We start from the raw sequence: 12,467 nt of genomic DNA on the forward strand, positions 1-12,467 counted from the left end.
TGAAGCACATGTAGATATTCTTTTGGTATTCTCAAGCTTTTTTCATGGTCCATTGCAGCTTTGTAAGATGGTCGCAGGTGCCCTTGACGGAATCCTGCCTGTGCATCAGGGAGTGCTGCTTTGACTATTGATATCAGACTTTCCTGTATAATTTTGAGAAGGATCTTGCTCGCATACGGAATTAGGGATATTGTTTGGTAGTTGGAGTAAATCTTTTCCAGTCCTGTGGCCATTGTCTGGATACCCATACAGCCTGGCACAGCACTGTGATGATTTTTACTGGTACTGGCAGCAATAGCTCTGCTGGTATAATAACCTATGCGTGCTGCTTTATTTTTGCTTAGCTGTTTCATTGCCATAACCACTTCTGGCTCCATAATGGAGGGCTCCACCTCACACAATGGTCCAGGTATGTGGTTGCAGGCATATAGTTCCTTTGTTGGTCATTCAGTTCCTTCCCATTTTTGTCTTGGATTGTGCCATTGCGTGCCATGAAAGGTTTTCGGGCCAGCTTGACCTGTGAGAATAGGCCTAGCATATGGCCTTTAATAGCTTCTGCTTCGAGTTGTTTGCAATGCTCAATCCAGTCCATTTCCTTGTCTTTCCATGCTGCTCATTGAAAATCGTCATTTAGTTGCTGAACTTCCTCTTTTTAGCTGGTTGTCTTTGCTGGCCTTCTTTTATCGGCTATTCTGAGGGGTTGGCTTGGATAACCAATAGCATCAGTTTTCCTGCTTCCTATAGGTGAGATACGTACTGGCTGTTTCCATTAGTGTGGTCTGTATATATTGTGCCATAGTTCCTCTAGATGCTTTTCTGATGTGTCAAGCAGTTTGAATCGATTTGCTACCTCAATAGTGTATGATTGGGGAATTTAAGAGGTGTCGAGTTTTCTTAATGAAGCACTATTCTTAATGCTACAGAATCTAATCTTGATCTTAGCTGCAAGGAGTTCATAATCAGTGCCATAGTTGGAGCCAGGGAAGGTTTTTATTGCAGTCCTTGAACTTTCCAATGATGATTACACAGGATGTAATAAATCTGATTTTGATGGAGGCCAGTGGGAGATGTCCACGTGTACAAACGGTGTTTGGGTTGCATAAACCATGTGTTTGTTATCGTGAGCTGATTTTCTTGACAGAACTGTACCAGGCGACCACCAGCTTCATTTCTTTCACCAAACCCAAATCTTCCTGTGATGGTTGCTTCTGACTGACTGCCGACTTTGGAATTGAAGTTGGCCATAATGTAAATGATTTCCTTCTTTCGCACTTCATTTAGAGTTTTCTGGACGTTGGCAAAAAATCTTCAATAGTTTTCTCATCAGCATCTGTCGTTGGGGCATAGACCTGTAAGACTGAGATGTTCAATGGCTTACCAGTTACCACGTATCCGGATAGCAATGATACGGTCGCTGATTCTTCTAAAACTTTCTACTGCCTTCGATGTCTGCTTGTTTGTAATAAAGGCTACTCCATTCCTCTTGATTTTCTCATGTCCAACATAGTGCAATGTGAAGTCATCTGACTGAAAATATCCATTACCTGTTCAGTTCAATCCACTAATCCCAAGAATATCAATGTCAAGTCTTGTCATTTTGCATTTCGCAATGTCCAATTTCCCTGGACTCATGCCACGCACATTCCATGTCGCTAGTATGTGACCTTTGGTACAGCGCAGTCCTTTCCTTTCATCATGAGATTGAAAATATCCCTACCGTGAACAGGATTTCTCCTTCTTTTCACAGAAAAACAAACATTGGTGTTGACTCCATGTGAAAGCACAAACGCTGTCAAAGACAGGCAGGTGTCTTAACAGTCACAGTGGTGAAACCTCGTCTAGTCAATTGCTGCCCAGAAGTCAAATTTTACATGAAAAAAGAGGAACGTGCATCAGAGAAATACTGCAGGAGTGCAATATATTATTATATTAGCATTACAAACTGATGTTTGGTCAATAGGCTGCAGTGCAGGATGTGAAAGTGGCAATATACAAGTTGGCATCTAATGTACATTGGTGTGTTGCGTATGCAGCGGCAATATGTAACATATAATGAAAAATGTTTTTCTTCTGTTTTAGGAAATGGTAAATGAAGCAACAAGCTATCTGTTTCAGGCCACTAAGAAAAGACTTTTCATAAGAAGTGTTAAAATCCTTATCCCATCTACATGGACACCGAAAAATAATTATACCAAACCAGCAACAGAAACCTACAATACGGTAAGTTTAAGGGTTTGCTACAACTTTTTACACTTGCACTCAATATTTCTATTGTTTTGATCCACCATAGGAGCCAACATTGAAAATAACAGAAACGTCAGATTCAGCACATGACAGGCATGAATGTCACCTAACAGATCCTAGTGACTATAATGGACTTCTCTCATGCATTTTTTTTATAATTGAAATTTTTTAAAACTTTCAAAAGTAAAAACATAAAAAATTCAAGGACAAAATTGTCCAGTCGCAGAGGAACTTGAACTCACAATGCAAGAACAAAGAACTATGAAAGGGAGAAGAGGCCAGCAAATGAGAGAGAAAAGAGATATCATAAAAAAGTCTTAGCATGTTTGGGTATAAATACAATGAAATATATCACAGTATCAAGCTATGCTAACCAAGGACCAATATATAAAACATCCTTAAAGGGGTTGTCCCGCGAAACAAAGTTGGGGTATACACTTCTGTATGGCCATATTAATGCACTTTGTAATATACATCGTGCATTAAATATGAGCCATACAGAAGTTATTCACTTACCTGTTCCGTTGCTAGCGTCCCCGTCTCCATGGTGCCGTCTAATTTTCAGCGTCTAATCGCCCGATTAGACGCGCTTGCGCAGTCCGGTCTTCTCCGTGTTGAATGGGGCTGCTCGTGCTGGAGAGCGCTCCTCGTAGCTCCGCCCCGTCACGTGTGCCGATTCCAGCCAATCAGGAGGCTGGAATCGGCAATGGACCGCACAGAAGACCTGCGGTCCACCAAGGGTGAAGATCCCGGCGGCCATCTTCGCAAGGTAAGTAAGAAGTCACCGGAGCGCAGGGATTCGGGTAAGTACTATCCGTTTTTTTTTTCAACACATGCATCGGGTTTGTCTCACGCCAAACGGGGGGGCTATTGAAAAAAAAAAAAAAACTGTTTCGGCGCGGGACAACCCCTTTAACAAGAAAGGATGTAGCACAAAACACCAAGATATAACCAATTGGAAGGCACTAAACCGTAGCATCAGCTAAAATCAGCCAGCAAGAAAGACAGAATAAATAGACGCAGGGCTAAGAAAGACACAGGAGGAGGTAATGAAAAGGGAGAAAGGAAGAACACACTGGTTATGTTCATATCTGTAGGGTTGTGTGGTTATGGGGACCCAATCCATGGCCAAGGATATTTATGGTGTCTCAAGGGTCCCATACAGTCTCAAACTACTCCAGAGTGCTATTAGGTGAGGCAATTAAGTATTGCAGGGAACAGATCATCCGCGGTCTGGCATATAGGTTCATACAAGAAGGTGGAGCTCTCACATGCATTGTGCTCTGTACAACCCATCTTTTCTTCCAGACTGCACTGGGTAAACCACTTAGTATCAAGAATCTTTCATCAGGACTATCTTTATTCTTAAACAGGGCCTATCATGTCCCCGTGTGAGTGGATTCGGCTGCATAGCTTTTCAGTCATAACCTTGCTGACTCTATTGCAGTTTGTCTTTTCTCTCTCTCCTCCATTTCAGCCAATAGAGACCGCCCTATTTTGTTCCTTCAGGACCACGCAATTTCATAGTCATATTACAAGAGCCATAACTTGTTGACACAGTCGAATGAGGGCTTTTATTTGGGACAAGTTGTATTTTATAATGGCAACACTCTGGAAAACACATGTGTTTTATAACTTTATTAATTTATTTGGGGGAAGGGGGGGGGGGTGTAATCCTCCTTATAAATTCTGGTATTGTTTTGGGGGGTTTTGTTTCCATGGCATTCATCAATTGGTAAAAAAAAAATACCATGTTAACTTTCTTGTGGATCAGCAACAATTACTGCAATGCTGCAACACAATTACTGTAAGTTTATATTTTTTACTACTTTAGCACAAAAAACATGTTTTTAAAGAAAAAAAAGGAATTTGCATTGTCAAATTCTAATACCCATTATTTTTCCAGCAACAGAACTATCTTGTTTTTTTTCAGAAGAATCGCAGTTTTTATTGGTACCGGATTAAGGTACATATGACTTTTGGATTGCGTTTTGGAAGGCAATCAAAAAAAAAGTAGCAATTCTGGCATTACGTTAAAAAATTATTTTTATGTTGTTCACTAAGCGAAAGAAATTACAAAATATGTCATTGTTTGGATTGTTATTAACACAGTAATACCTATTATATGCTGCCTAAAAATTGCATTTTAGCCATTTAAAACAGTTTATGGGGGGAGAAATGCATATTTTCTTAAAACTGGATTTAAAAAAATTAAACTCTTGAAGATGTGATCGTTCAAACTCTAGGATAACACACTACATTACTTATGCAGTACATTCTGCAATGCCGATGAAATCAGCCTATTATACTCTGCTGGAGGCGGGGTCTGATAGGTTGCGTTACATGGCACACATGGAGGCCAGTGGTACCTTGCGATTGCATTGGAGTTGCTGATGGGTGACAAAAGGAGCCCCCTCCTCCTGTCATCTGCTCACATAGTGCAGTTGCTATTTATTGTGGCATGTACAAGTTTAAACTGCTAGGATCATAGGCTTCCCTAGTCCTGGCAGTTATAGCAGGAGCGTGGCTGTCAGTAATCAGCCAAATCACTGCCGTAAAAAGATGTATATGCAGGTTTAAAGCCAATTAGTGACCACTGTAATGAGGCGTATTGAGGTCACTAAGATTTTAAATGCTATATGTAAACATTAAATAACCTTTTAGTTTCTGGACAAATTCTGAGTGAAGGGGTATTTTAATTGTACTTTATCTTTTCTTCCTGGCTCTTTGTTCTACCGTTTCAGGTTCAGTTTTTAAGGCCGCCAAGATGGCCGCAGCCATCTTTAGACTACCATCAATACTGCATTTGAAGTGTTAGTACTACCAATTCACTGTAGCTGCTCTGTGATGGGCCAGAGCTGCCTTACATGATCAGGGCTGGCCAATCACAGAAAACTTCACAGCGTCTAATGGATCAATACAGAAAGGGAGTGGCCATCATGGCTGCCTGAAAACAAAGCACTGAAGCAGGGTAATGGGGGGGCCTGGAAAAGAAGATGAAGTACAGGTAATACACCCCTGTACCTCCAGTCCCAGGACAGAATTTTGTCCCGAAACTGGAGGGTCACTTTAACGAAAACAATACCCTTTCTTCAACATTCTTTCTATAAAACATTGTGAAACTTACTTAGCCTTGTAGTGACCATGGTTTACAGTAAAGCTAATATAATTCATAATCTTTATATATGTTACATACCCTAGAAGACAACAGATGTTAGAATGCACACAGTTTTCAACTTTCTAAAACAGTAAAAACAAGTAAATTCAGTTGTTTCATCACCTCTAAATTAAAAGGCGGTTCAGATTGTGCACTATGATTGAAAAACACCCTGCAAATTTTTATTGATTCATCTAACAATAGAAACGAACCCGGCCCAGAATCCCTTATGTGCCAAGAATGGTCACCTTTCATAAAACAGTACTGAATAGATATGTAGTTGTAGTGTTGACTGAACATCTGCCAAAGATGTTGCACCAAGTCTCAAAGCAAGAATATACAAAGGGGATTCTGGGCATATATATACATGGTCATGTCCAAATATACCAAATATAGCTGCCTATGTGGTTTCTAAATGCAAGACAAAATTGCAGATACCCAAGATTTATTTGATATGCATACTAATACTATACTAATGCTTTACATTTCAGGCAGATATAATCATTTCAAACCCACACCTGAAATATGGCGATGATCCATACACTTTACAGTATGGACGTTGTGGAGAGCCAGGAAGATATATCCATCTGACCCCAAACTTCTTACTGGATGACAATATGCTCTCAGTATATGGACAAAGAGGTAACTTGTCTTACATGTTATAGAATAGCTTGAATCCTGTAATCTGTTAGCAGAACTTTGTAGTTCTTTTTCACTAGGTTTTTCTTACTATGAAATTATCTGTCTCTACCACTAGGGGTCCTAGATATACTGTACTCCAGACCTTGACGGACATTTAAAGAAGTGTTCCTCTCTCGACCAAACATCGGCTGCTCTGTATGAGTTGGCCAGGTGGACAGGAACAGTTGAGTGCAACTGGGCTATGCTGTTTATTTAACTCTTATAGAGATCAATGGGAATTATACAAAACAGTGTAGTATAGCAAGCGACGAGGGCCACAACTAGAGATAGATGCGGGTCCCTGAGATCAGACAGCACCTACTTGACTTTTATGTTATATCCTGTGAAAATGCCATAAAAGTCTGAGATGGTAATGCCCCATTAAGTAAATGTTTACCTTTGGTGAACCTTTAATATACAGTGTTCCCTCAACATACAATATGAATTGGCTCTGGGACGACGACTGTATATTAAACATATTGTGTGTTAAAACCATAACTCTATGGAAAACTGGTAGTTTGTTTCCGAGGCCTTCGAAATGTCAACCAAAAGTAGTACAAAGTGAAGAATGAAAGAAAATTTAGCAAATAATTTAGCACTAATACGGATGAAGTGAATCCTTACATTCAAGTCAGAAAAAACTGTTGGAAGCTGTAAATCACATTTTATGTTTAGAACAGGAGCTTCTTCAGAGCCATATATAGTACAGACAATATACAAGAAAAATGAAACGGAACCAATTCATGCTGGCACTGGTAAAGAGGAGTATAGGAAATGTAGTACCGCACAGTACTGTAGAGAGGCACTACTAGACAGCCAATCAGTGCACGCACTTCTGTAATACAGGGGTTTTATCAGTGAAATGTCGATTGGCTGGATCTTCCAGCAAAGTTCATGTGCCACAGTTCTAGACTGTCTGTGACATTGTATGTTGAATCTGGTTTTATGACCTTGGAAAGACCATTGCTTATTGAAAATATTGTATCCTGAAGTGATTATATTTTCAGAGATCACTGTATTAGGGAATTTAAAGGGGTTTTCTACTGAAAATACAATTGATACCTATCCACAGGACAGGTCATCAATAGTTGATCGGCTGAGGCCCGATGCTCAGGCCCCACCCAATCAGCTGATAGTGTGCCTGCTGATAGCAGCGGTTTACACTGGGGTTGGAGTGGATCAGATCGCTCCTCCTACTGAGGACTGCAACTACAGTTACAAGCAATGGCCACTACACAGGGGTTGGAGCAGCGGCTTACGCTCTAACTGCAGTGTATACTGGTGCTGTCAGCAAGTGCCCCATCAGCTGATTGGCCGGGGCGCCGAGTGGTGGGCCCTGGCCAATCAACTATTGATGACCTATCCTGAGGATAGGTCACCAATTGTATTTTCGGTGGAAAACCCCTTTAAATTTTAGCAGTTCCCAGCTCCATTTTTCCTAAGTTTGAATGTTTTCCCATGTTAGCTAAATTAATAAGTTGCAATAATTAGGGAGGACAGCTACAGGGTAGTCAAATTTCTTATGCCTTCTCTGCAGTGGCGGAAGAATAAATGCGCCAATTGGGGAGGTGCCTCAGGTTCAGCAGATAAAATGTATTCATTGTATAATGAAAAGTTATACAATCTTCTAATATACTTTTTGCGTCAATGTCTCAGTTTTCAATATTTCCTCTTTGAATGAATGAGAACTTTCATGTTTACTCTGAGGGGATTAAAATCTGTACTGTAGTGATTCTGTAAGAAAAAGGGGACAGAATTGATATAAACCCATCTCTACTGAGTACAGAAATACATGGAAGATTCCATATGTGTAAATAAAGAAACGCATCATTTATGTCACATGCATTAATTTCGATTTCTAGGAAGAGTGTTTGTCCATGAGTGGGCACATCTTCGATGGGGAGTATATGATGAGTACAATGAGGAAAAACCTTACTATATCGCAGAACACAAAAAAGTAGAAAGAACAAGGTATGTGTCCTACAATTCTAGACTAGTGGTAAAAATATAAAGGGCTATGCTATGATTTAAGAATATCTCCAATTACCCTTCTTATTAAAAAGGGTTATCTCATGACACTATGTTATTCCTTATTAATAGGATCGGTGTTAGACCTACAGCTGGGACTTTAATTGGTACAGAGAAGGGGGTCTAGAAGGCCCCTGCATTAAAGAAGCAGCAGTTGAGTATACACACTGCTGACCGATTTCTTTCAGTGGGACTGAGATAGCAGAGTTCAAGTGCCATGGAAATGAATGGAGTGGCAGTGCGCATGCTCGACCACTTGGAATCCTGTAGATAGGGGATGACTTTGTTTTGTTAGACAACCTCTTTAAGGCTCATTTGGCTCACTATGTGTTTCAGTTACCTGATAATTAAGTCATTGATGTTACAATAATTATAAACTATTATCTAGGGTTCAGAAACTACCAGTGCAGTAACTTACTGAGGAGTTTGTGGTGAGTTAGGCCTCATTCACATGGACATATTTGTGTCACATATTATGGATGCAATTTTTGAGCACACATTTCGCAGTGAATAGAACCCATTGACTTTAATGGTTTCATTCACATGAGCGTATTTTTTCACGCAATGTTCGATCGCCTTAAAAAAAATATGCACCATGTCCTATTTTGGTGCATATTACACATCGCAGTAGGTCATTGAAGTAAATGGGCCGGTGCACATATGCAGTGAATACGCAGGAAACCTCATTTCAATGGTTTTGTTTTGACTAGCAGGATTTTCGCGCGATATTACTACGGGTAAGTCTTGCTCCATCTTTCTTGCAGTTTTTTGTTAAGCACTGAGGAATAGGTTGGTGCTGTACAAATAAAGAGTATTATTATGTGCAAGAAAAAATATGGCAGGACCTATCTTTCTGCTTCTTTCTTTAAACTCATGCACAATAGCGTAGAGTTTAAATAGTCAACAAAAAACCACTGGTTAATGCGCAAATACACTCCGTAGCGGCGAGCCTATTTGCTCATGCACCCATGTATTTTAGCCCTAAATGTGATATTGCAGCTAAGCCTCATTCACTTCAGTGGAGTCTAATGGCAATGCCAGACACCACCCATTGCCATGTGGTTGTGCTGCTTCTGGAAGAAAGCAGACATGTTTCTCCAATCCTGCACAACCTCTTCAGGCTAGTTTAAGATGCCAAGTGCGATATCAGGCCATGAAACTCAGTCCGATATCGCAGTTAGGATTGTGCGATTTCCCCAAGGATGTGAGGCATTTTTGTGTCAGAAGCACTCAGGGGGAATAGTGATCCTCCGGCACAGCTGGAAGTGGCCTTAGGCCATTTTCACATGGATGAGAAAATCACGTGAAATTTGTGCATTACAAGATGCACAAATCTCACATCATTATGAGCCCCATTCTTCTGAATGGGGTCATATGTATGAGCGATTTTTTTTTTTCTAGCATCGCATTGTGGTGTGGAAAAAAATCTTTGGGCGTTCTCTCGGAACACTCTGCCCATTGTTTTTAATTGGTTTGCGTGTGCAATACGAGGTTTCCCGTTGAAGTCAATGGGAAACACTTGCTGATCCTCAGCCGCGCTGGAGGATCGCTTCTTTCCTGAAGTGGTTTTTGACACAAATGCTCGTATCCACAGGAAAAATCACACTCGTCCCGTGCGATATTAGCCTTAAGCAGTCAAAAGAGAAGGATGCAAATAACGGGCAAGCACTGAGCTCCTAGCAATCATAGAGCCTCTAACCAAAGTGAGCGTCATTGAGTCCAGTTGTACAACTCAAGGGGACCCAGTCAGTTTTGGCATGCTATAGAGGACATAATAATATTACATGTCATGGTAATTCCCTTGAGAACATAATAGAGATATGTGTATTAGCTGGCTGTACACCTTTCATTTTCTTGTATTTTCTTCTAGGTGCTCCGAGGATATTCTAGGTATTAATATAATAAAAACAAGCGATTGTCATGGAACAAACTGCCCAACAAAAGCTTGCAAATTTGATACAGCAACTGCGCTTTATGAAGAGGGTTGTGTATTTCTACCAGATACATTCCAGTTTTCTCAGGAGTCTATAATGTATTCACAGGCGCTGTCCACAGTGAGTATTAGGACTACAAGCCCACTTCACAGGACACAATCTTGCAAGGACAATTCCACCATAAAAATTAAAAAAACTACTTCAAATGATTGCAACATTTTTGTTTCATTTTTACATTGCTGTCAATGGTAAACGAAAGCAAAAAAAATGCTATCCATTTGCTTCTGTTTTCTTAATTCGTTTTTTTCTTATCGTTTAGCTGTTCCCACAACAGAATAGTTAGTGTTGGTTTGATCATTTACCCCAAATCTCTACTAGTGTTCTGTGGAGGCTTCAGCCCAAACTCATTTGACTCTTGTTTGATATCTTAAAGGGCCCTTTTACAGAACACAATTATTGTGCAAATAATCGTAGGATCGAGTGCTTTGCGCGATAATTGTTAGGTGTAAAAGCGTGCAGCAACCAAACAATCAGCGATAAATCGTTAGCTCATGGCTGATGGGATCTTTCATGCGGTCTTAATAATTAGTTTGCTGCAAATCCTTTGGCGTAATAACTGGTTCTAATAATTTGCTTCATAGAAAGTAGCGGTGGAAGGGTGACTAGAGGCATGGTTATCTATGAAGGAACGATCAAAACTCCACTGTTCAATGTAAAATACATGTAAAGTGAATGACATACGACCGCTATTTCATTGCTGGTTGTATATTTGTTTTATTTTATCTTTGCGGTGTAAAAGGGTCCTTACACAGTCCTGGATTGGAAAATCCATTTATTTCAGTGGTTCTGTGCAGGAAGCCTTTATGTAATATACTGATCCCAATAATGATATGTTCTGGTATAATCTAATTACATTTGTAATATAAAACTGATCTTTGTGCTGTGAATTTATCTTCAAAACCAGCGTTCCCATGACTCCCATAAACTAATGTGATAGGCTTCTAAGATATGCGGTACTAAGTCCAGGGATGCCTCTCTTATATTTGCTGTCTTCACTGTTCTCTCTCCATCTGAAAAGCTGCTGCTGCCTGCGTCCCACGAACTACTTCAGCAAACACTCACCAGAAAACTAGCCCTTAGGCCTCGTTCACATGAGCATTGTTCTGCACGCATCCATGCTGCGCAAAAAGTAGCGCTGTTCGGATGTGCAAAAAAACGAGTGAACAAAGCTCCGTGTCCATTGAAAGCAATGGGCTACAGGAACCAACCACAGTGATTTTCGGGGAAGGGCTTGAAATATAAGCCCTTCTCTGAAAATCATGCCTAGCTTGTGTAGAAAATAAAAAAATATATATTCTCACCTCTCGCTGCTGTCGGGACTCGGCGAGTCTAGCTGCTTGGTCCCCGGCACTGCTCTGTAACTCTTTCAGCAGGTGGGGTTTAATCATATGCACGCTCGTCTGAACGAGGTCCTAAGTGGTGGTTCTGTAGGTGAATAGCAAGGGCACTCTGAGGAAGGTAAGTAGTATTAGGCAGGCATCTTGAGTTGCAGCAATGTATTTTTCTTTTCTTTCAGTAAATATATTCTGGTGCTGTAGTGTTCTTAAAGTAATTCTGCAGTCATGGGACAACATTCTGTCCAAGGACTGGAGGGAGGAGTTTTATTGCCTGCAATTGGTCTTCTCTGCTTTAGTTCCTCTGATCTGACAGCTCTGGGCCCCATTTTTGGTTGAAGATGGCTGCCACAATCTGCTGCCTACCTACTTCACCTATTGCACTGGTAGTGTTAGACTGCTAATGCACTATACCTGCTGTTTGATTGGCCACTGGCTAATGAAGGAGCAGTACAGAGTCTGCATCAGGTAATTACAAGATTGAGGTGGCCATCATGGACAACATCACATGTGATTAAAGCCTCATGTCCACAGGCGGATTTGATTTGTGGAATCCGCAAGGATCACAGGCACGGAAGATCCACAAATCAAGTTACCCATAGGAGTACATGGGTGACCGCAAATGCAAGAAAAGCATCCGGATTTGCTTTGCGGACCTTCTGGTCCAGGAAACAAATTGCAGCATGCTCCATTTTGCTGCGGATTCCACATGGACAGCTTCCATTGAAGTCAATGGAAGCCGTCCGATCTGGGGCCCGTCCACAATTCAATGCTGATACCGTGGGAAAGCAGAAGTTAAAAAAAATTACTGCCCATGCGCGCTCACGCACCGGCTGGCGCTTCTGCACACATCCGCAGGGAAAAAGAATGCAGATCCGGATGGGACGCAGGACACCCGCACGGATAAATATGTGTCCTCGGCTGTGGGCAGGGTGGGATTCCGCTGCGGGCTCCCGCATGCGAAATCCGACCCGCCTGAGGACATAAGGCCTAATTCATAATACAGATTAGTGAGGATTTGGCATGCAA

General features: G+C 41.1%; 1 protein-coding gene across 1 annotated transcript in view; it reads left to right on the forward strand.

Moving 5' to 3' along the window:
- LOC136620011 (calcium-activated chloride channel regulator 1-like) overlaps positions 1-12,467 on the forward strand; it is a 77,103-nt gene that overhangs the window by 19,287 nt on the left and 45,349 nt on the right. The window contains exons 2-5 of the mRNA XM_066594742.1: positions 2,080-2,220; positions 5,893-6,043; positions 7,945-8,053; positions 9,981-10,164. Coding sequence (XP_066450839.1) covers positions 2,080-2,220; positions 5,893-6,043; positions 7,945-8,053; positions 9,981-10,164 — 585 coding nt within the window. The remainder of the gene's footprint in view (positions 1-2,079; positions 2,221-5,892; positions 6,044-7,944; positions 8,054-9,980; positions 10,165-12,467) is intronic.

This window comes from Eleutherodactylus coqui, chromosome 3 (assembly GCF_035609145.1).
Source record: "Eleutherodactylus coqui strain aEleCoq1 chromosome 3, aEleCoq1.hap1, whole genome shotgun sequence".
NCBI classification, from domain to species: Eukaryota; Metazoa; Chordata; class Amphibia; order Anura; family Eleutherodactylidae; genus Eleutherodactylus; species Eleutherodactylus coqui.